Here is a 25,341-nt window from a genome sequence, read left to right as displayed (position 1 = left end):
ATAACTTCTAAATCTGTAGATTAAGCAAAAGAAGATTTGAAGGCTCCATATTTATCGTTTGAGAGAAAACCATTATTTCGATCCGTTATCGTATAATACGATTCGGACATAGAAAATGTGAAATCATATTTATCCATACAAATTATATGGGAAATTGAAAAGTGCGATGCGGGCAACCCTAATATTAATATTAAGGCGTCTAAACACAAGAATTGTTACGAGGGAAAACCAAATATTTTTTTAGAAACGCTCTGATGTTTTTATGCATATTTAGTTATGCACATACATATAAGTATGTATACCTGTCGATGTTTTATCAAGAACAATACCAAAGAAATCTTATCATATTAGCTAATTGAAACATGAAGCGGTCAAATCAAAAAATCACAATGTTCAAAAATCGAGAAAAACTGATTAGCACCATGAGAAGAGCCAATGTAATTTTTATATTTTTAAAAGCATTTTCTCCCTGATATAAATGAATATATAGTGAGGTATTCGAATAGTAAGGTATTCGAATAGTAAGGTATTCGAATAGTGAGGTATTCGAATAGTAAGGTATTCGAATAGTGAGGTATTCGAATAGTAAGGTATTCGAATAGTGAGGTGGTATTCGAATAGTGAGGTATTGGAATAGTAAGGTATTCGAATAATGAACTATTCGAATTATTTGAAACGAATAGTATTATTCGTTTTATTCGAATAATGTTTATTCGAATATTATTCGAAAATAATCCCACTCCTAATAAGAATATGACAAACTGTACAGATTAACAATATAGCAGACTGAGTAGACTGTAAGCTAACAGCGTAAGTCCCAGCGCATAATAGCAACAAGTATATACAACAAGTGTGCAATGCAGCAAACAATCGAGTGCGGAGTGAAAAGCTGTTATGTTACTGGTTTGTCTGTGCTTTGTTTATTTGACTGCTGCCACCTCTGCTGTTATCTCTGTCGGTGCATTGCTAAGACCAACACAAAGCACTGCTTTCATCACAAGCGCCGAGACGAAACGCGTAGAATACTTTAAAAGAATAAAGATACATATCATAAATAATAGAAAAAGAAAATGCGAAAAGGGTAAAATATGAAAAGATGCAAAGGAAAGCACAAATGAAATTTCTCTGCCAGTCACTGCATTCGCACTGCACGCACACGACATACCCTACATTAGCTCTGTGTGTGGAAATAATGGGTAATGGTAAGAAGTGAGGAACAAATGAAAGGTTGCTAATGCAAACCACTAACAAAGCAAGTCTTGCTTATCAAAGTATTATCTATTAACATAAAAAACCATTTATTCTTACATACATATATACTTGATTTGGTGCCAGCTGAATTAATAGTGTTTCTCTTCATATTCTTTAACAAAAAGAAATTTTCTAAAGCTACTTCTTAAATGGGTTAGTAGTAGGCTATCAGCGCGCATACAAACATTCATATTGCGTACATAAGTAATATGTATGTGCATATGTATGCATGCCTGTAATTGACTAACAGCGTCGCTGACTGGCTCACTGTCTAACACAGTGGTTCCCTAAATAGACTAAATTTCAAGCTGCAAGTAGTTCGATTGCATGCAAAAAAGAAAAAAAACAATTAAGCTGTGAAGCTATAAAATATTAAAGTTGAACAAGAATGTAGTGCCAAAATGTTGACAAAAGGCACCATAATCATTTACAAAATTTTCTTATTCATCTCAGAACTTTTTTACGTTTTTATTGAATCCATTCGTAACTTTAAAGTGTCCTCCTTTCATTTTCTCAATAGCCTGTCAAAGGCTAATTAGATATGTAGTTCCGAACTACGCCATATTGTTGCAGCAACAACAATAGCCAATGAATAGCTCAGGATACTAATTGTTTAAGCTAAATATTGAAAATTTTCTAAGAAAGCAACTGGCTCAAAAGACACAAAAATGGAGATTGTTTAGCAAAAAAAGTTCGTGAACCACTGAACCAGCCAATTCCCGCTTGCTGCAAGACATGTCTATGACTAATGGCCTCCGTCATAGAATTGCTGCTGTCTGCTGCTTGCCTCGTTAAAAACAAATCATTTACCCAAGAAAATAGTTTGAAACAAGAAAAAAGAATAAATAAATAATTTACTTATAAGACAAATAATGATGAAAGTAAGCAAACTGAAGGAAATGAGTTCAGCTCACCTGAGAAATAAGTATGTACACGCATGTATTCGTGTATGCATTCCTTTTTTAAGAGTGCTGCTATGTACAACAAAAGAGTAACGATTGCGAAGAGCGAGCAAATGAAATTTGAATCACTGAACAACAAATGCTCGTACGTATTCGGTTTATTTATTCTCCATTGTATGTGAGGTATATGTATATGCGCAGGTGATAATCAATTAAAAAAATTAAAAAGCGCAGAATCACATGTCGAATCACAAGAAAATAATTTTATAAAAAATGAATGAAATAAAGAAGTTCTCCGCATTTGGTAACCGATTATGAAAAGTGAGCACTCCAAATGTGGCACACAAGTAATACAGTCATTAAAAAGCAACGATGGATAATTAAAAAAGAAAACTATAGTGGCGTCAATGAAGGTTTTTTCTCGGGAATCCTCAAGAACAGCTCCGATTTTGATGATTTTTTTTGGAATTTTTGTTTTTTTTTTAATTTAAAATCAGAAACCTATGAAGAGGGGGAAATAATTATTTATATTGTTTAAATAATTTTTATACAATTAATATAAAAAATATAGTTATGCATTGCTTTTCCTCACAAAAATTGTTCATACATAGTTGTAATAGGTATAAACAATAGTTATCAAAATAAAATTTTCAGTTATAATATAATATTTAAAACCATAGCCTCATTACCATTTTTAATTCGTGGATCAATTGTTTTTTCTGGTGTCTGCTCCTGTTTTAAAATGTTGATATAACACAAGCGATGGTATCTTGCACCAATGGATCTTAAATCATTAATAGAATTTACTCTTAAAAGCAGAGATCGAGAAAACTCGTCTCTGATATTTTTTATAATACGAAGTATATTTGTGTTTTGTATACTCTGAAGTGACAACAGATGCACTGTGATGCCGAGTCACTTCAATCAGTTTTTCTTTAACTTCAGTTGACGTACTTGGATCATCTTTATTTTCATTCTGTTGACAAATGCAACACACACTTTCTGTGGAATCTGCATCACATTGTTCTTGCTCCTATAACATATAAGAATTTAAGCAATTATTAACCGAAATATTTGTTAAGGGTAAAAGTACTCTCTGCCAATGTATAAATTGAATGGTGTACGAAATTTAACATATGTACATACCTTTTTTATAATATAAAAATAATGCAGTCATAACTGATGTATAATTACCTTTGGATCATGTCACTGTGTACTGTTCGTTGTACTTACAAATAAATGTTATTAAAAATAATATACACAAACAAATATCGTTGCAATCGCAAACAAAACTTAGAAATTATGCGAAACGTTCGTTAACTTTTTAATCTCAATTTTTCGAAAAGATGTTGAGTACGCAATTTTTATAGCTCATTTAATTTTGGTGCAAGTTTTAAGCGGCTAATAAATCGCATTGGATTAAACATTTTTTTTTAAGACGGTTTTATGCAAAAAGAAATCATCACTACACGGGCTGGAACTCGTTTGATCCCACAAAGGTCGCTAAGTTCCATGAATCAGCAACACAAGCTCACGTAAGAGAGAGATTAAAAAAATGTATTTTCTGTCAGTGACGTCACTATTTTGACGTTGCGTTTTTTGCTGTCAAGAAATGCTAATTATAAGATTAAGCTAATGTGAAAAAAATGGCAAGTATTGATGAATGCTTATACATATTTACTATGCAAAAGTATTTAAAAATGAATAAAAAAATAAATCAATATTTGCGCTGAATTATATTTCACTTTATGTATAAACACCATCTCAATCTTTTATTGCTACCGATTTTTTTTATAATAACACACTGCGCACTTCATTTTAATTTTTATGAATTAATTAAGCTCGGTACAAAAATGATTTCTAAATAGCAAACAAGCCAACAGCAAAATGCAAAGAAAGAAAAAAGTGTGCACAAACGAGAAACATCAAGATAGTGACGTCACATACTTTTATCCTAAATTTGATAACAAACACACGGCCTTTTACGTGATCTGGTATAATTGGTTCATGGTTCCACTCCGTTCCGAACCGAGCGAGAGACCAATATGGGCTGCTAATTCCCCGATGTTCGTGCAGGGAACCTCGAGTAACATTTTTCGTCAATAACAGAGTAATTCCGGATACTTTTTGAAAAGAAGCCCTATTGGACTTTTTCATATTAAATTTTTATCAAGAGCTTGCAGTTGTTGTTTATCTTTCCTTGTTATCTGCCACAAATTATTTAAATCCTCTTATCATTTATAAGACCCTTTTCCTTCGTTTTTGAATGAAGCTATTTTCATTGGCGCTATTCGTCACTTTTTAAACAATAAGACTGTCGACTTTATTTGTTGTTGTTTCTTCATTTTTTTGCGCTTCTGAATCAGCAGCAATGCCAGAGTTTCTACTTGACATAAACGCTTGGTCGCCAGCTTCTGTTTGTCAGCAAGTTTTTATTAAATATTCCAATCACCGTACCGCCTTCCTTTAACGCTTTGAGCAGCAGTTTTTTTGTATCTTGTACGAATATTACTATTGTTTTCCTGTTTGCATATAAAATATGGCTTGGCATAATCGCAATTGTTTTGCAGCTGTATCTTGAATATTTATTATGTGTTGCAACAAAAAATTATGAAAATGTTTGGTGTATTGCTGTTTTGGCGGAGGCTCAGTTTGATGATGAATTTCTATAGTAACTAAATTTTCACAGAATTTTTATTGAAACTAAAATTACAATAATTAGAAAAAGAGAAAAAAAAATTGAGAAGCACAAATAAAATGTTATTAGTGGTTAATGTAAATTAAAGTCAAAAGATGGGCTTAAAATTAGTAGAAACACGATTTTTGAAATTAGAATTCTTTTTTAGTCATTTACTAAAGGAGAAATAATTTCGATATTTCAAAATTCGAAAATTTTTTGAGATCCCTAGTAGGATTACCTAAATAAGTACGAGTATAAGGTTGTTTAATAAATTAAATATTGATATTCAAAGAAAAATGCTATTTTTTAATATAAATGATCGGGTGTTTATTTCATTGTAAAGAGGAAGGTATGCCGTTAATAGAGGAAAATAACATCAGGCAAATTACCACCACGACTACGCTGACAGGACAATATCCTTTTCATGAAAATTTCCATAACCGAATTGCAAAGTGGCTGCCCTATGTCCTCGATAGCCTCACGAATTCCATCTTTCGAGGCCTTGAATCGATCCTGGGCTATTGACGTAGATCTTCCCTTTCACGTGGCCCCAAAGAAAAAAGTCACAAGGTGTTAAATCACAAGATCTCGGTGGCCAATTGTGATAACACGGTCCGGAAACTTTTCCCGTAAAAGATCAATGGTTTCGTTGCTTGTGTAGCACGTAGCGCCGTCTTGTTGAAAATAAACGTTGTCCAGATCAATACCACCCAATGCCGGCCAGAAAAAATCGTTAATCATCTCTGGAAAACCCTTTATTATGCCATTCTATTTAGATGCCTGTTTATAAAGAAATAAGGTTCAACTTTACAGAATTTGGTGATCGTGGAGGGGAAATAAAAATCAGCGATACATTTTTTTTTATAATTTTTCAGTATTTACATATTTATAAAGAAAGCAAGGAAGGCTGCCACAAAATGTAATGAGAAAGAAATTTCATGAACGATTCTCGAAATTTCAAAAGTAAATCGATATTTCGAAATTAAAAACAAAACATTCTTATAATTTTTTAGATACTTATTTATAAACAAACTAAAACTTAGTTTCTGAAAATTCGGCGAGATATATCGGAAAGTGTGAATAAAACTTCTCGGTTTTCGTTTAGTTTAAAAATTATATTACAAAACGAAATTGTGATCCCTGCTGGGTAGCTATGAGCAACGATTTTTTTAAGCCGATATTTCGAATTATGCAGATATTTATCGTAAATTTGAGCCTCTATGAGAAAAGCTAGAATCGGGTTATGTTCTTTGCCTGAAAATCTACATAACATTTTCTCCTTACATCCGCTTAGAAGAAATTATGAATGCCTAATTGTTGTGAAGCTTTTTACTTGTGCCGTTTAGTCGTAAACAATGAAATTACTGTTGCGTCTTGATTAACCCATTGAGAGCAGACACAATAGCTTGACATTATAGGAATTGATTCACAATCCAATTAATTCACTAAATGCATTTTATTCACACAGCACATGCTGAACTACGTTCATATGTATGGGTGTATATGCATGGAATTTTTTCATGGATACAGGGTGTTTAAATAGGGCACTTCGTTAAAACAATTGCAAAGGAAATTCATTTTGTTTTTTTAATTTATATTAGTATTACATATTTTTAATTTTTTTATTTTTTTTTTATTTTTATTTTTTTTATTTTTTTTAAATTTTTTTATTCTTTTTTTCTTTTAATTTTATTCTGCTTTTCTTATCAATGACCCCCGTTCGTAAGAAGTTGCAAATGGGTCTCGTGACGCCGCTTCAATCGGCTCGATATCTTACCTCTTCCATTCAACAAACGTGCGACACTGTCCATCAACTGACAGATTTAATATTTGTGTTAGTCGAACTTTGTAAATCTTTAGCTCAAGGCCCAAACCGCGTTATTAATAAACTCAAAAGTTTGATGCACCGTGAATTAGTTAGAAACACTTGGATCGTTACCAATAGTTTCGACTGCAAAAACAATATATTAGCTTGATTCGACTAGACGCTTTTTAGCACTTTTTAAAAATTTTGAAATACAGGTGTATTAACTTAGTTAACAATTACCGGCTGAGAAGTATATGAAATTCGATTGAATGTCGTAACAAGTATAACCATTTTCGCTAAAAGTTCACAATTTTTTTGTAAATAAATCTTCAAAATTTTTGAACATCATTGAAGAAAGCTCTAGGTTGTGGACATGGGGAATAGAGAGAAATATTTAAATACACCTCTTTTGAGACACCCGATACATACAAATGTGTGTTTATTCACAATCCGTAGTAGCCACAAGCTGCAGCGGATTTCCTTGGTTGAAAAGTGGCTGTCTGCACAGTTCTCAGTTTTTTTAATTTTGTTGTTGCAAAACTACACTTTAAGCAAATTGTATTTTACTTTTCCTGGCATTCAATGCAATTTTAATACAGTTTTGCGTGCCAACCAGCGTCAGCGCTGCAACAATTAAGGCAACGAACAATCGCCGGTTTGTCCTCTTGGGCTGGCGGTTGTTTTATATTTTCACATTATTACTCTGCTTCTACTCACACACTACTTTTTTACATATTTTTCCCACTGTCGCGTTTGTCGATGCAATGTTGCAAGAGTAGCAAATTTTAGTTGAACATTCGTTCCACCCGCATTGGTTTCGGCGAGCGAGTAGGCGTGTATGGGAGCCGAGATGGCTGGCGAACGAATAGCGAGATTCACTTAAAAAAAATAATAGTTTATGATTATCAATCCAGTTAATTCCTTTCCATTGTACCACACCATTCCGGATCGTTTAGGTAACGTAGAACCGACTGTCGTGGGACCGGAGGAGTGGTTTGTCAACTTCGCTTTCACTGACTAAATACTAAAATATTGAATCCCGTCTTCTTTAGTGTTGGTTTAATGCCAATTGCTCCAATTATTTCAAAACCTGATAATAGTGGAGCACAAATAAGCTCGTTGTTGTTGTTGTAGTAGCATAAACATTCCCCATACACATACAGACAATGCTGCTGACGTGACCGTCATTTATCTGTATATATATATTAATCCGAGTCGTTCCGATTAGGTAGAATTGACTGTCGTGGGAATGCATATAAGCTGATCGGACGTGGAGGTCTGCGCAAAGGTTGAACCACTAGCAATAGTAGTCGCAGTTCAGCCAGCGGTGCCCAAGGCTGCTATTGGTCGCTTAAGTATTATCATAGAACCTCCAGCGAACTACCGTCATGCCCCTTGCCGACCCAGGCTTAGGCAGTACCAAATTGCTGCTAAGGTTGAACAAAAGTTTTTTAAGAACTACTGCTATCTCAATTTCGGGACCTAATGCTTTAAATTAACATCCAGTCTTTAGTCGGATTTTCAGGAGCTTAACCTTCGTCCCTTTCCCATGACTCTAGTAGTGGCGGCATTCCTTCTAAGACCCGTAACGAGAACCCATTTAGAAACAGCTGGGGCCCTTTGAACGGCAGATTGCACCATTTTCTATGGCAGAAAAATACGAAAAAGTTTGTGTGATCAGAATTTAAGTTCGAGCCTTCAAAGACTATCTCATCCGGTCCAAGGCTTATCTGTGACCAAGGTGTTCGGTCTTTCTCGTTTTGGTCATTTGAAAGCAAAATAGAGGTCAATACTGCCACGATTGCAGCTTGCTAACATATATATACATACATATGTGTGTAACTACTATATAACCGATTTTTAATTGTCATTTTTTGATATGTTTTCTCAACAACAACCAAGTCTTCACTTTTTCTTAATGATCTGCTCAACATCCCGCTGTTTTACATACACTTCTTTTCGATTCAGACACCAAACGACAATGAACGAATGCAAAACACGAAATAAATAGATTTGCACAGCAATTTTTACAGTAAATAAACAATGGAAATGAAATTAATAAAAGACACGAAAATATAATTAAAAAAGACAGTAAATTTATTTGAAATTAGTGTTTAATTAGGAAAATTCCAAACAACAAGAACAAACTCTGCTAAAAAATTAGTTCTAGCGTTCTACAAGAACTTGTGCCGAAAAGTCACGTACGTGCCCATATACCGCACCAACGCGAAATCCACTTGTGCTACATCCAAAATCCCCGCATCTCCCGCCCGTAGAACCACCACTTACACTCCCTTATAAGTAATATCTTACATACACAAACACAATGATCAAATTGAAATCATTGTTCCGCAGAGGGCAAGGACCCTCGGGTTCGTCCAAGCACTCCTCATCTAGCAGTCGTCATAAATCGCAGTCCACCACTTCGTTGAATACAGTCGGGAACATCCAGGAGCCAACACAACAACAAGCAGCTGCCTCCGCATCCACAGCCACCTTCTATCCGCCAATCGATCCGACCACAGAGCGGGGCGTCGATGTGGGCGACGGTGAATTGAATATTACAGCACCGATAGCAGCACGTACACGCAGTCACACACCCGAGTCGGTGCGCAGCACCAACGCGAACAACGCCACCAACAGTGCCAATACTTTGCCGCACAAGAAACCAAAGGTCGCCGGCACCACCAAGAAGGGCCAAAAGCAGCCGAAGCAATTGCCCGCCAACAACGTTACTAGCGCTCAGTCGCCACCGCCACCAACACGCGCCGAAGTAGTGGTTGCTGCCGCACCAGTTGGTAATGTAATGACAACAATAGCCGCCGCGCCGGGAAGTCACAATTCCACGGTTAATACAGCGGCAGCGGCAGTAGCAGCAGCCGCAGCAGCAACAAATAATAATTACACAGGCAGCGATTTGATTAACGCACCGTCCGCGCAGGCGCAGCTACCGACACAACGTGGTGTTGCCACCTCGCAAGCTGAAGCGGGCATCGATCTGTACAAGTTGAATGCGGCCAACTATCAGCAATTCATCAATAACGAGCAACTATTGCAACAACAACAACAGCAACAACAACAATTGTTAGAGGTAAGCGCGAGTCTTTATTGAATGATTTGTATTTCTTTGCTGTGAATATTAATTTTTTTTTCCTCCGATGGTCTTCAATGTATAGGCTAACACCAAAATGCAGGATTTGCAAGCGCAGCTAGAACGTTTGGGTCGTGAGAAATCATTACTGGAAGCGCGCATCGCCGAATTACTGCCTTACCAGACTGAAGTAGCCAAATTGAAGACAGAGTTGCATAAGATGCAGGTGAGCGGCAGGAGGGTAGTTAGTAAATCTTAAGAAAAAGTTGTGTGTTTGCTCTGGCATTAGGGATGTTAATATTTTTTTTTGGGATCTATTGTTGATTTCCTCTTCAGTCTGTTTGTATTTGGCGGAGAGTGGAGTTTTTAGAGTGCGATAGAGTAACAGCCAACAACGAAATTAATAAACTCACAGCAGTTACCCTGAAGGATGAAATACACACGGCTTTAACTCAAAGTTCGTAAACTTAATGTATTCAATAGAATTTCTTTAATGATATGTCAGTAGTTTTGATTAAGAACATCGATATTTTTCCTAATGGCGATGATAGAAGTTATTACCCGCCGAAAGCAATTTTATTTCTTATTTTTCTACTCACTTTTCTTCCGACATTTTTGAAGCGTCAAAAGCGTAATTTTCCCCTTGACGTGCTTTTGGGGCAAATGCCTATTTCACGAGTCCAGAAGCACCAGAACCATGAGTGCTCGCCTGTAGAAGTTTTCTCATGATTATTATTTATTTATTGCTACATTGCAACTGTGTGCCTGTCAGTAATTTCATTAAATCTGACACTTTGGCTGGTGCACAATAACGTTATATTTTCATATTTATTTCTTTATTATTCATATGCATATGTATGTATGTATGTATGTGTGCCTATTTACTTTATTTTTCTCATAGACCCAACAAGAGAAAAGTCAATTGGAGGTGGCAACTCTCAAGTACGAAAATGAATCGTTGCGCAATCGTTTGCGCGATGTCGTCAATTCACCGTTATCGGATGCGGAGAAACATCAAATTATACAAGATTCACAGCGTTTACATAGTTCGGCGCCAGCATCAATTGCATTGCCAAGCGTAAGTTATATGGAAAAAAATTAATAGAGAAATTAATAAAACAAAGACTATTCTAAAAAAATCTTTAGAATATCAAAAATATATTAGAATGTACAGAAAAAACTTTATCAGTGGAAAAATAACCCCACATCTACACCTTCCAAAGATTATGTTAAAAGAAATGACAGGTGAAGACCGTGAATTTCGCTGTTGAAACATATCTGTCTTTCCGCATTTTCTGCCATCACTGTCTTAACATCAGCTGTCATCTCGTAGTTTGACAACCCATTTTAATTTTACCAATTATACAGTGATCCGATTTGCCTAATGCCATTTGAAAATGAAATGTGTAGACAGCAAGGTGTCCACATGAGGAAACGGGAGAAAGTCAGAAAGAAAATTTGACAGATGTTGAAATACATTTGGTGGAAGGTGTAGAGGTGGAATAAAGATATACAATACCGTAAACTTTTCTATACTTTTATATTTCAGAGTAGTTTTCTATTTGGCAAATTATCTATTCCATCAAGAAAAAAAACTCGTTCATACGACAGTCGGTTATGCGTTACCGAAACAACAACATCAGTAGTTTATTTTTTCATTCGGAAAACTACTTCCTTCATGATTTGTTTATATTCAAAGTATATTTTGCCACAGAAGTATAAAATTAATGTTCGCACCGTAGTCGGCTTTATGCTAACGGAACGACCCGCGGCCAAGTACTATCACTTCAGTTAGAATGCAGAATTCCAAAGAATTAAGTTAAACCAAATTAGTTAAAATTAGATTTGAAATAATAAAATTTAAATTAAGTCTTTAACACCTTATCTATCTTCGCTTTTCTTTCTAATATCCGTAGACGACCGACAACGATGTGGGTACACCCTGCCTTACGCCCGACTGGGACAAACACTCTTCGTCTAGTGAAATTTCGGTGGCCTGTCTGCAGGATAAGATCATCCAAATGGAAGAGACCCATTACTCCACAAACGAAGAACTTCAAGCCACACTCCAAGAGTTAGCCGATTTGCAAGCGCAATTGGGTGATGCGCAGGCGGAGAACGAACGCCTTGCCGAAGAGAAGGATGTACTGTTCCAGACACTTTGCCGCCAAACTGAAAAACTGAACGATTCACGCACCCAGATAAATACACTACGCACGGAAATTAGCTCCTCCGAGCGTGAACGCAAGCTACTGGATCTGATCAAGACATCGCAAGAGGAACGCGAAACGATACTCGTCAAACAGGAGGAACTCAATGCAGAATTGCAAGAGTTGCGTCAACAATTGGACACTGCCATGTCGGAATGTACACGCGCACGGGAACGCAATGCACTACTCGACTCTACTGTCGATGCGGCGAATGCCGAACGCAAACAAATGGAAGCACAGCTGACGCAAGCCAAAGAGGAGATCTCACAGCACAGCATCGAAATAAGTCGTTTAAGTACGCTGTTAGAAAATGCACGCTCCAAGATCGAAGAGCTGGAGCAAGATTTGGCACGTGGGGAAAAGACGGATCTTTCAGATTTGTTAGATGCGGCGCGCAAAGAAAAAGATACACTCGAGGAGCGTGTGGCTGAGCTGCAGGATCAGTATTCGCGCGGTCAAGCGGAGATTAGGCGACTCAAAGAGCAACTGTCCGGCGTGACAGAGGAGTGTAAAGTAGCTAAGAATAATGCAAAGTGTGCCGTCTCGCACTTAGAATATCGGCTTGAGCAGTTGCAGGAGGAGAAGGACAAGTTGAGTGGCGAGCATCAGCAGCTAGTCGAGAGCACGGGCGAATTGCAAGTATGCAGCGCTAAGTAGAAAAAAATATGTTAACATATTTTATTATATATTTGTTTATTTTTTTTTGTTCTCAGGTGCAGTGCAAATGCCATCTGGAGGACAAGCAACAACTACAAAATTTACTCAGCGAGACTCAAAAGCATTTGGGTGATGTGGAGAGCAAACTGAATTCGACCGAAAAGCAGCTCGAAGAGGAAGTGAAGTTACGTAAACAGGAGGTGTGTATTTGAGTATGGTTATTACGCTCGGCAGAGGTCGAAATTCAATAGATATACTTCACTGTTTGTATCTGACTAAGAAATTGAATCTCTTATATCCGATTCTTAGGCGGATGAATGGCAACAATTCCAATCGGATTTGCTTATGACGGTCCGTGTTGCCAATGATTTTAAGACTGAAGCGTTGAGTGCGCGCGAACAGCTCGTGCTTGACAATAAAACACAAAAGGAGAAGATACGTCTGCTGGAGCAGCAAATCGAGAAGCTGACGAAACAACGTAAGCACCATATGATATATTTGTTGTATCCGTACAGCTTATTTCACATTATTTTCCGAATGCTGCCAATGCAGAAATGCAACAGAATGAAACACAGCAATCGGTGTTGACCACGGTTCAACAGGAAATGGCTTCGCGGCGCAGCAAAGTCGGCAGTAGCCTGAATCGGCAAGATTCACGATTGTCGGTGAAAACACTCATCGAGAGCATTGAAAACAATAAGGTGAGTAGAGGAGGGCATGAAAATTTAAAATATTGTGGAGAACCTGCTTAAAAAAACTGTTCGGTATCTAGTTGAGGCGGATCGGGAATTTAGTTTGAACATATAAAAGGGGGCGTGGTTTTTATTCGATCCCAATAATATTTATATCGGACTTAAATGAGGCAGGGAAGAATCATGTATCAAGTTTTATCATGTCGGTTTTATGTACAAAAAGGGGGAATGGAGCCGCCAATTTTTCAAAACTTTACTTTTTTGTAAGCAAACAAAAAGTATTTGAATAAAATTGCAAAATTATCCAACAGTCGAAAATGAAAAAAAATGCATTATTTCCTCGGCAAATGGCTGTAGTGATCGATATCCCGTAAAGGATCGACCAAACAATCTAAAGTCCATGCTCGTGATGGTGACAATTCTCACTAAAAAATTAATTCTAAAGATGCGTAAAAGGGCGTGTCTTGCAAAGTCGTTATATCTTTCCATTTCTGCGAAAAAGATGTTAAGAGCGGTGAAAAAGTGTACCAGGAGGATGCCTTAAAAGGCGTGGTTAATTGGTTAAATAAAACTGACTTCATTAAAAAAAAAGTATTATAATTTCATATGTAACAGAACTTATGGCAGTACTAAGTCAATAAATTTAACGTACGCCAACTTGCAAATATCGAACAGGCCGCATGAAACTAATTCACTTTAATTCAAATTTGTGGCGAGATGTGCGACCGGTGATGTAACAATAGGAACATGCAACGACAGCTGGCGCTGAAACGACACGGATTTGTTTATGTTGGGCAAAGTAATTGCAGTACAGCGGCATTCTCCGAATAATTTTACCCTGTGCTTCATGGCATTACTACAACAGCGATAAACATTTTTTTAAATTTATATTAACCCATTTTTATTATTCTAAATTCTTTATTTAGCCCAAAGTCGAGGAGACTGAGTCACATTACAGTTCCACATCCAGCTTAAACAGTAGTGCACCTGATATAACAAACTATCTGGCGCCAACGACAGTCAGCAATAATGTAACAAATAACGACTGGAGTGAAAATGTAGGTCAACAATAGAATTTCAATTTTTATGATTCATATTACAAACTATTAAAATATACATAGGTGCGTCTGCAGAGCACAACAACAAATAACACCAGCAATAACATTACCAACAGCTCTATTCCTTCCAAAGGACCATTGCGCGAGCAACAACAGCATCAACAAACGCCGGCAGCTACAACACAGTCTGCTTTGGTTTCTAATCTACACCACTTCAGTGCATTAAACAACGTAACCGGCAAGTCGCTGATATGTGGTAAGTACGCGTATGTAAATGGCACAAGAAAATGATATGGTTTATTTATTTCGTTGGTGGAGTTCGGTTAATTCTTGACCCTTCTAACTATACTATTTATATAGTTTGAGTATATAACGGGTGATTTTTTAGCTATTATCTTTTTAAACAGTTGGTTTAAACAACTGACGCACGTTTGGTTGTTGTTTTTAACAGCATAGGTAGCCTTGTCAGTGTAAGTATATCATCGGTCGTCTTCGTGTAGCTCATCTAAGGGTAGGCCCAGGAAACATGCTGTTTCGACAGGTTGGGTCCAGAGGTAGAGGGGGGTTAGGTGAGTCGGTTTGAGGGGGCATGTCGATTCTGGATATGTAGGAGTTTAATCTGCTACAATATCCAGAACGTAATTGTGCCAATGTTACACGAGTCTCACGGGGAAGCTGGAGCTCTTCATCTGCGATAGGTGGTGGTTGGACTCTGATTACGGCATTCACAGGACGGGAGTTCATGAAGGTGGTAACGGTCTCCCGGTGAATGTCGTTTATTGACTATCTAAATACTGTCCGGTCCAGTAGGTTTCGGTCAGTTTTGTCCTGGAGTTCGTCAGCGTAGTCTAGGAGGTGTCTCCTGACGTGCCTGGGAGGCGGCTCAGGCTCAAGCAGGTGTCTGCAGGGGTGAAACCTGCGCACGTTTTGTGTTTTGTTTCACTGTCAAACATCTTCAGTTTGGTGTAAAATTTAACCATGAATCGTCTTACAAACGAACAACGCTTGCAAATCATTAAATTTTATTATAAAAATGCGTGTTCTGTTAAGAAAGTTTATCGCGCGCTTCTTCTATTTTATGGTCAGTTTAATCGACCCACTGAAGCGGCTATTCGAGCTATTGTGACTAAATTTACGTATAGTGCGAACTGAAAAAATATCACAGCTGTATCGGCCAGTGTTAATGATGACCATCAATTATCGATTCGTCGCCGTTCGCAGCAATTGGGCCTCTGTTACTCAACTACGTGGAAAATTTTGCGAAAGGATTTAGGTGTGAAGCCTTTCAAAATACAGCTGGTGCAAGAATTGAAGCCGAACGACCTACCGCAACGCAGAATTTTTGGTGAATGGGCTCTTGGCAAGTTGGCCGAAGATCCACTTTTTTATCGAAAAATTGTGTTCAGCGACGAAGCTCATTTTTGGATCAATGGGTACGTAAATAAGCAGAATTATCGATTTTGGAGTGAAGATCAGCCAGAAGAATTGCAAGAGCTACCAATGTATCCAGAAAAGGTCACAGTTTGGTGCGGTTTATGGGCTGGAGGCATCATTGGACCGTACTTCTTCAAAGATGCTGCGAATCGTAACGTAACTGTGAATGGTGAGCGCTATCGTGAAATGATATCGAACCTTTTTTTGGACAAAATGCAAGAGCTTGACATGCCACACAGCACGCGTAACAATGAACTTGAGAGGCGAGTTCGGTGAACATTTTGTTTCACGTTCGGGACCTGTCAATTGGCCACCCAGATCGTGCGATATAACGCCTTTAGATTATTTTTTTTGGGACTATGTTAAAGCTCATGTCTATTCAGATAAGCCTGCTTCGATTAACGCATTGAAAGACAATATTAAAGCATTTATATGTGAGATACCGGGCGAAACATTGGAAAGAGTATGCCAAAATTTGACTAAACGGATGGACCTTTTGAAGCGCAGTCGCGGTCAACATTTGCATGAAATAATCTTCAAACATTAAATTATATTGACTGTACTATCGATTTAAATAAAAATTTCATGCATATTTTTGAATTTTACGTGTGTTTTTTTGAAAAACTTTCCTGTAGATCTTAAAAAATCACCCTTTACAACGCATCCTTATCATTAGAGATATGCCAAATCATATTGTTTTGAAATTTCTGTTTGTTAACAGAATTTCACCTTCACTAAATAATTTTAGATTATTAGATAATAACATAAAGAAATGTGTACTTTACACATCTTGGAAGCGCTGTGAAAGAACATTGCTGTCTCCTTGTAGAAGCGGAGTAGTCTTTTGTAGACGCGTTCATGTTCTGTCCGCCAGTTAGAAGAGCTCCTCATAAAAAGTATCTGCCGTTCGGAGTCGGCTTGAAACTGTATGTCCCTCCATTTGTGGAACAACATGAAAACGCACGCCACAAATAGGAAGAGGAACTCGGCCAAACACCCAAAAAGGGTGTACGTGCAATTATATATATACATATTTAATGTATGAAATTTTTTACTTATTAAACATTTCTCTCATTTCACTTGTTAATATTTCTGTTTTGTTTTTCTTTGTGCAGGCGAACGGAAAGATCCTCTAAATATGTTGGCCAAAAATGGCGGTTCGAAACGTAATGCGCTGCTAAAGTGGTGTCAAAACAAAACTGTGGGCTATCGTAATATTGATATAACGAATTTCAGTTCGTCCTGGAATGACGGTTTGGCGCTTTGTGCGATACTACACTCCTATCTGCCAGATCGTATACCCTACGATACGCTGAATCCAACGAATAAACGACGTAACTTCTCGTTGGCATTTGCAGCAGCCGAGTCTGTAGGCATACAAACGACGCTGGTAAGCAAGCCATTATGCAAACAAACATGTACATGTCGGACAAAAAGACAGTACAAGTACCGTTATCAAATTAATATTTTCAGTGAATAAAGAGATGAGACAAAAGTAAAGCAAAGTACAGGTCTTGCTAATATTTGGCGGCCATTGTCTTTAATGACGGCTTTACACTTGCCAAACTTATTGTACAAAGTATTTAAAACGTTCTCAGGAACGCTTTTCCATGCCAGTTCAACATGCAATGTGGTTTAAAATTATTGCAAGCTCTCCCCCCTTTGAGTATAGTGAGTGAGGAGCGCATGCTGTTTTGCCGTGGTATATTCACTCAATACGCTATGTTTTTTTGTACACAAAGGCCTTTTTAGTAATGAAAACGAGGTTCAGCTTGTTAAATGATTAATTTAAATACATAATCCCCCATATTCATGGGAGATAAAAAGGTTGGAAGCTATTTTGAAGACAACGGGTACAAAGCGAACTATGTGCTGAAGTTTTGTGCGACACTGTATGCACATACATTTGCTTACATACATAGGCATGTGTAAAATGTAGTTATTTATATTTATACGTCTATATTGGTTGCGCATTTGATTAATATCACATCTTTTTTTCAATAGAATATCAATGACATGTGTCAAATTGAAAGGCCCGATTGGACGCAGGTGATGTCCTACGTTACGGCAATCTATAAACATTTCGAGACGTAGGCGCATTCCTATACATGTCAATCTCGCACCCGCACACATACGTAAACCACGGTCAGATTAGCGAGTCGACACTTGTGCTTTGGATACGATGTGGGTTGCGTTTCTGGTGCCCGGGCGTGCGTACTCGACCAGTCAGTCCAGGAATTGACGAAAATGGAAAATATTAAGACTTAAACGCAGTATACTGTAGACTTACACACAAATACGTTATTTAGTGGCAATGGCGTAACACATATATATGTATCCACTATTATCACACTCTTGTTCCATAGTGTTTTATTTTCATTTTTATTATTATTGTAATTAATTTACACATATTTATTTATTGAATAAAAGATTGATAAAAAATCGAAATACTCATTTAACTGGGTGCAGATGCATGCAGCACTTTAACTAATTCCTCGTTTCTGGCAGTAATGTTGCAGAGCTTTTTTGTATACATGTTGCTTACAATAGATATTGGCAGGCGCCACGGAATTTGCTTTTTACTTTTTCGAGCTAAACTCCCAATTCACAATTAAATAGCGACATACAACATTTCTCTCCCAAAATCTGAGATTATAAACATCGTTTTTGCTGTACAACTCTGTGTTTTCTGTGTTATCGAAAATTATTATTGCAAAATGGACGCCGGCAAATGATAACAAAAATTGTTGTGAGATACAGAAAAAAGGGCGTGTTCATTGACGCTTTTTCTTTTATTGCTTATTATAAAATGTAATATGAAATTTTGCTGCCATAATTTGTACTCAGTAGATGTAGTTTACGGATCTCCTCCACCTGTCTGTTACTGGCAACAAATTGCCCAATTAAATTAACTATTGCTTCTTTTCGCCTTTTCTTCATTTTGTTAATAATAATTAAACAAACTAAAAACACTAAAACATTCCACCAGACCAATTTCTATGAAGTCAAACCTTTCAAAACAGTTGTTGTTGTTGTTAACAGCAAAGGTAGCCCTGTCAGTGTAGGCATATCATCGTTCGTCTTCGTCTAGCTCATCTAGAACAGAGGATTCCTCTGTAGCGCTGCGCTCTTCCGGAAACGAAACGGGGTCTGTGCCAACGACCGGGAAGAGGAGGAAGGCAAAGAAGAGGAAAGTTGAAAAACGCAATTCGGAAATGCCTGCATCCTCGACCCCATCCAAGGCAGACAAACCTTTGCCTGACAAGGCAGAGGCTAAGGGACCTCAAATGTCGAATGACACTCTTCCGTCAACGTCTGGCGAATCATTCGCGAGAATGGCAGCAAAGGCAATGACGGTGGAGATACATACCGACAAACAAGATGGTCTACTGTCCAAAGGGCAACAAGACTATCTTGACAGCTATCTGTGGAAAGCTATCGGTGAGTCGAAAGACGCGCCGACTTTCGAGGGGAAAAGCGTGGTGGACGGCATCGTAAAGGTGCACTGTTCCAATGCTTTTTCCCGAGAATGGCTAGAAAAAGCGATAGCAAAAATCCCAGCCTGCGAAAACAGCAAGTTTATTCTTGTTGAGAGTAGCAAAGAAAGGCTGGTACGAGCGAGTGTCTGGATTCCGGGTCCTTCCTGTAATTCAGCAGAACTCCTCAAACGCATCCGTGTTCAAAATAAGGATCTTGACACGATTCTCTGGAGAGTATACTCGTGCACCAGGCAGAAATCCGCTACCACTTCGGAGGCGGGTTCCCATCTGGTACTGGGTATCGATCTTGGGTCCCTCAAGGTTCTTAAGTCGAAGTACGGGTGCCGTCCCCACCTACATCTGGGGCGGATCCAGTTCCGCGTCCAGGATAAGGTGGAGGACAAAGCGTAAATATACTCAGTCTCATGACTGAAGTAATATTTACACAGATAAATCTGCAGCATAGCAAAGCGTCTACGGCTCTCTTGTGCCGTAGGCATGCAAAACTGCAAACAAACCCACACATAATACTTATACAAGAACCATGGGTATGTCACAAGCGTATCTGTGGTCTAAGTGCTATGTCGTGGGGACAAATACTTCATTGTGAAGGGAATGTGAGACCGCGAGCATGTATTATCATGCCGAGGTTGATCGAACACACGATGTTAAAAGAGCTATGCTCCGGAGATATCGTTGCTGCAAAAATAAAGTACTTGAAAAGTGGGAACAGTGTCGAAGCTATTATAGTTTCGGCCTACCTACCCTACGACTCTTTACAGCCACCTCCTTCGAGGGAGCTAAGAGAAGTGGTCAAGTACGCAGAATCCAATAATCTGGGGCTAATAGTGGGCTGTGACGCAAATTCACAGAACATTGTGTGGGGAAGCAGCAAATGCAACCCCAGAGGTCTCAAGCTACTGGATTTTATCCTGTCATCCGATTTGGTCATTCAAAACACTGGTAACAAACCAACTTTTGTGACCAGAAGGAGACAAGAGGTGATTGATTTAACACTTACCAATAGGTCAGTTGGAAATCAAATCAACCGATGGCGAGTTTTGGAGGAGGACTCTCTTTCTGATCATCGTCTTATCGAATTCCGACTGGGAATTGACACAATATCAATACCTTCCGGTAGGAATCCTCGAAATGTGGACTGGGACAGGTATGGTGAGCTTGTAACAGAGCGATTACCAAACCTGAAAAAACTCAAATCAGCAGAAATGATTGAAGATGCTACTAAGAAATTAGAAGGTACTTTAATCAATTGCTTTGAGGAACTGTGTCCACTCAGGCAAAGCAGACAGGGGAAAGCGGTTCCTTGGTGGAACCCTGAACTGTCGAAGCTTCGTGTACGGTCCAGGAAACTTCTTAATAAGGCCTTGAAGACCAAAACAGAAGAGGACTGGGCTAATCATCGACTTACACAGAGAGAATATAAGAAAAAAGTACGGCAAGCCAAACTTGAATCCTATAGAAATTTCTGCAGTAACGTCGAAGAAATGAGGGAAACAGCGAGACTTTGTAAGGTCCTTCATTTAGACCGCTCAGTAAGGCTGGATTCCATTCGAAAACCTGATGGTTCATACACCATTTCCAAATCGGAAACGTTTAATGCTCTACTCGAAACTCACTTTCCGGGTAGTAGAACTATCTCTGAAGTTGAGAGTGGCATGAACAACAACGGTGGCAACGGTGGAACCTCTAGGTACAGCTGGTATATTGCTAGTCGGATAGTGACAAGGGAATCGATAAGGTTTTCCTTATCTTCCTTTGAGAACTTTAAGTCCCCTGGACCTGACGGAATATATCCAGCAATGCTTAAAAAAGGAGGAGACAGGCTGATTGAGGCCCTGAAAAGGATCTTCACAGCCTGTCTTGCATTTGGTTATATACCATCCCAATGGCGACGCGTAAGAGTAGTATTTATTCCGAAACCAGGAAAAGATGACTATTCCCTAGCAAAAAGTTTCAGACCAATCAGTTTGACATCGTTCATGTTGAAAAGTCTGGAACGAGTGGTGGAGAAACATATTCGAGTGGGGGTATTGCCGAGAAGTCCACTTAGTAGAAATCAACACGCTTACCAGAGTGGAAAATCATGTGAATCAGCCTTACACGATCTTGTTAGCAAGATTGAAGCTGGGCTGGAAGCTGACGAATACACAATGGGCGTGTTCGTGGACATTGAGGGGGCTTTTGATAATGCCACTTTCGACTCGATATGTTCTTCTGCCGAACGACACGGAGTTAATCAAGCCATTATAAAATGGATATACTCCATGCTCTCTGAGAGGCTGTTAACCGCTGGTGGGAGCGATGACGAGCAAATCACAGTCAGGGCCAAGCAAGGATGTCCCCAAGGGGGTGTTCTTTCTCCGCTGCTGTGGTGCTTCGTCGTAGACTCCCTATTAGTGGAGATGCAGGAACTCGGCTTTCACGTCCAAGCATATGCGGACGACGTCTGTGCGCTAACATCGGATAAATCCTTAAGGAGGCTTTGCACGAAAGTGCAGAGGATTCTTGACAAAATCGATGATTGGTGCATGAGACAAGGTCTTTCCGTTAATCCGAACAAAACAACTATAGTCTTGTTTACGAGAAAACGGAAATTGGATGGACTCAGTCTTCCAACACTGAAAGGTGTGACACTTGGTCTTTCCAACGAAGTTAAATATCTAGGAGTAATCTTGGATAAGAAGCTGACTTGGGAGACACACGTTTCACTGAAGGTGAATCGTGCATTGAAGATTTTTCAGCAATGCCATAGAGCCTTTGGCAAAACTTGGGGTCTGAAACCTGCTGTGGTCCTATGGATATGCACGGCACTTATCAGACCAATCATCACTTACGCTTCTGTGGTCTGGTGGCGACGGAGAATGGTTAAGTCCACAATTCGGGAACTATACACGCTGCAAAGAAGTGTATGTTTATGCATCACGGGTGCCATGAGTACAACCTCTGGAGATGCCCTAAACGCTATGCTTGATTTGCTCCCCCTGGATCTTAAGATACAACAGGAAGCAATAAAAGCTATGTGTAGACTCCATAAATATGGTTTCTGGCACGAAGATGGAGCTTCGGGACACAGAGAAATCTTTAAGTTGCTGTCGGAGCAGTATCCACTGTTTTTGGCACCTAAAGATGACCTGATACCCACAGTTTCATTCGGAAGGAAATTTGATGTCAGATTTCCATTGCGTGAGCAATGGAGCAATCCAGGAGGCATGCAGGGAGGTTTGACGGATATTTTCTTTACCGATGGGTCCAAGACTGAAATAGGGTCTGGAGCCGGATGGTACTTAAACGATAGTAATAAGTATCACTACGCTATGGGGGGAATGGCAACTGTCTTCCAAACAGAAGTTTTTGCCATCCTAAAAGTAGCCGAATGGATAATCGAGAGGAGATGGAGCGGGAAACAGATTGGAGTCTTCAGTGACAGTCAGGCTGCATTGAAGGCCCTGGAGAACGCGAAGCAAACCTCAAAGATTGTTCAAGAATGTAAGAAGAAGCTTAATTCTGTCGCAAGACAAAACAGGCTTGTACTTATATGGGTTCCGGGACACTCCGGTGTTCAAGGAAACGAAATTGCCGACGAATTGGCCAACCGTGGATCATCGGTGCCCCCACAGGGGCCAGAGCCAATAATCGGAATCAGTCCCGCAGGAATCAAGAATTGGATCAGCGATTATGTAGGCAATCTACATAAAGAGCGACGGTCCGGTCTAGAACGCTGCAGAACTGCAAAGTGTTTTGTGACGAGTCCGAACAGAAAACTGTCAAACTTTCTACTAAAACTTAGAAGGAAAGACATTCGGTTGATGGTCGGCATCATTACAGGACACAACCCATGGGGTCAGCATATGGCCACCATTGGAATCATCGAGGACCCGGTATGCCTGTCGTGCTTGGAGGAGGCGGATAGCACTGAGCACTTTCTCTGTGAGTGTCCTGCCTTTGCTAGAGCGCGACTACGAGTATTGGGTTCCGATGTCATGAGAATGAGTATTATTCGTTCTCTAAAACCGGAGGATATTTACAAATTTGTCAAAGAATCTGGAAAATTCTCACAGGACTAACTATCTCTATCTCTGTCTCTATTCTTTCCTATCTCTTTCTATGATACTTTTCTCCCTCCCTCCTTGATTATCTACCCCCTTTCCAGAGCTTTAAATACAATGGGCTTTTTTAGCCTGAGTGTTTTAGGAGCCACCAAATCTCCTGGTGCTCCTTGGCTCGACCTTTTCAAATTCAATTCAATTCAGCTCATCTAGGGGTAGGCCCAAGAAACATGCTGTTTCGACAGGTTGGGTCCAAAGGGAGAGGGGGGTTAGATGAGTCGGTTTGAGGGGGCATGTGAAGAGGTGGTTAGTGTCGTGCGGGGTACCTTCACATGCCGGACATGTGTTTGGTATGTCGGGGTCGATTCTGGATATGTAGGAGTTTAACCTGCTACAGTATCCAGAACGTAGTTGTGCCAGTGTTACACGGGTCTCACGAGGAAGCTGGAACTCTTCATCTGCGATAGGTGGTGGTTGGACTCTGATTACGGCATTCACAGGACGGGAGTTCAAGAAGGTGGTAACGGTCTCCCGGTGAATGTCGTTTTTAGACTGTCTAAATACTGTCCGGTCCAGTAGGTTACGGTCAGTCTTGTCCTGGATTTCGCCAGCGTAGTCAAGGAGGTGTCTCCTGACGTGCCTGGGAGGCGGCTCGGGCTCAAGCAGGTGTCTGCAGGGATGAGACCTACGGTAACATCCGAGCAGGAACTGCTTGCTGAGCAATTTGTTGTGCTCCGCAACTGGGAGCATTTGTGCCTCGTTATGAAGGTGTTGTATGGGTGACATCAGGAGGCACCCGGTCGCTGTCCGAATGGCGGTATTTGGACAGGTCTGTAGCTTTGGAGATATTCAGAAACGCATTATAAATGCGCAGTAATTGCAGCGCTGGCAACACTGCCAATGTGACAAGTGATGCAATTGATAGATTTGTTAACGATTTGCAAAAAGATTTGTTGCATTTATGAACGCGTTTTACACTAAAATGGAAGTATTATTGAGTTTAGTTGTTGACGATATATTTGAAGTAAAAAGTGATAGTTCTTTGCTAAATTTAAGAAAAAAAAGACGTGTAAAGCTAAAAAGAAGATCACATATAGTAAGATGTTCATTAAAACGAAAAATTCCCAAAAATAAATCTTTTTTTCCTAGTCGCTAATGCTTTTTAATTTATTTTGATTATAATTCATTACTTTTCCAATTTTCAAAAAAAAAAAAAAAAAAATCGTTTTTTGAAACAATTAGAAAATTTTCGCTGCGCGATTTGCCCGTCTATTTTCAAATCTTTATTCACTTTTTTTATTTCTTCCGCCACCTTATTCCACAAAACACTCTTTTTCCTCCTCCCTGAAGCAAATTCACTTTCCATGCTCAGTCGGACTCTGAGAAGCAACTTTACTTCCGATGTACTTAGATAATCGCTAAAATCAAGAAAAATGTAATAAAATATTGTTTTAATAACGTATATTTAATATATCTTTGCATTAAAAGCAAAAAAAATTAGTTTTATACTCACTTTTCATCAGACATCATATTAGCGTAATCAGCGGCAGTATTAAAATTTTTTGCATTTGCAGTACTGCCATATTTGCATTTCTGAACGCATTGCCAACACTGCAAAAGTACGTTGCGCATTATAATGCGTTTCTGAATATACCCTTTGTCCACTGCGAATCACAAGTTCCAGGCGACCAGACAGGCGCAGCATAGTTAAGAACCGGCCGGCCAATTGCCTTAAATGTCGAAAGCAACAGTTCTTTGTCTTTGCCCCAAGTGCTGCCGGCCAGCGATTTGAGGACCTTGTTGCGATTTTGGACTTTTGTGGCAATTGCAGTTGTATGCGCAGAGAAGGAGAGCAGGCTGTCAAAGGTTACACCCAAAATTTTGGGGTTATTTACCGTCGGAATTGGTGTATCATCGACTTTTACCTTAAGAGACAGCTTGACCTCCTTTGTTCAGGTGGTGAAGAGGGTCGCCGTGGACTTGGTGGGGGAAAGTTGGAGATTCCTCGCAGTG

At 39.1% G+C, this 25,341-nt stretch overlaps 1 protein-coding gene across 2 annotated transcripts in view; it reads left to right on the top strand.

Moving 5' to 3' along the window:
• LOC128859262 (cytospin-A) overlaps nt 1-18,230 on the top strand; it is a 58,818-nt gene extending 40,588 nt beyond the window's left edge. The window contains exons 2-12 of one of the 2 annotated variants that reach the window (XM_054096123.1): nt 8,996-9,731; nt 9,817-9,957; nt 10,633-10,809; nt 11,648-12,580; nt 12,655-12,798; nt 12,908-13,076; nt 13,151-13,299; nt 14,217-14,348; nt 14,412-14,604; nt 16,898-17,172; nt 17,787-18,230. In XM_054096123.1, coding sequence (XP_053952098.1) covers nt 9,447-9,731; nt 9,817-9,957; nt 10,633-10,809; nt 11,648-12,580; nt 12,655-12,798; nt 12,908-13,076; nt 13,151-13,299; nt 14,217-14,348; nt 14,412-14,604; nt 16,898-17,172; nt 17,787-17,876 — 2,688 coding nt within the window. In that variant the 5' untranslated portion in view covers nt 8,996-9,446 and the 3' untranslated portion in view covers nt 17,877-18,230. Of the gene's footprint in view, nt 1-8,608; nt 9,732-9,816; nt 9,958-10,632; nt 10,810-11,647; nt 12,581-12,654; nt 12,799-12,907; nt 13,077-13,150; nt 13,300-14,216; nt 14,349-14,411; nt 14,605-16,897; nt 17,173-17,786 lie in introns of those variants that run through there. The other variant, XM_054096122.1, reaches the window with a different exon arrangement.
• The last annotated feature ends 7,111 nt before the right edge of the window (nt 18,231-25,341 follow it).

Source organism: Anastrepha ludens, chromosome 3, assembly GCF_028408465.1.
Source record: "Anastrepha ludens isolate Willacy chromosome 3, idAnaLude1.1, whole genome shotgun sequence".
NCBI classification, from domain to species: domain Eukaryota; kingdom Metazoa; phylum Arthropoda; class Insecta; order Diptera; family Tephritidae; genus Anastrepha; species Anastrepha ludens.
Note: the sequence above shows the minus strand (reverse complement) of the source record. Positions and strands in the feature narration are given on the sequence as shown.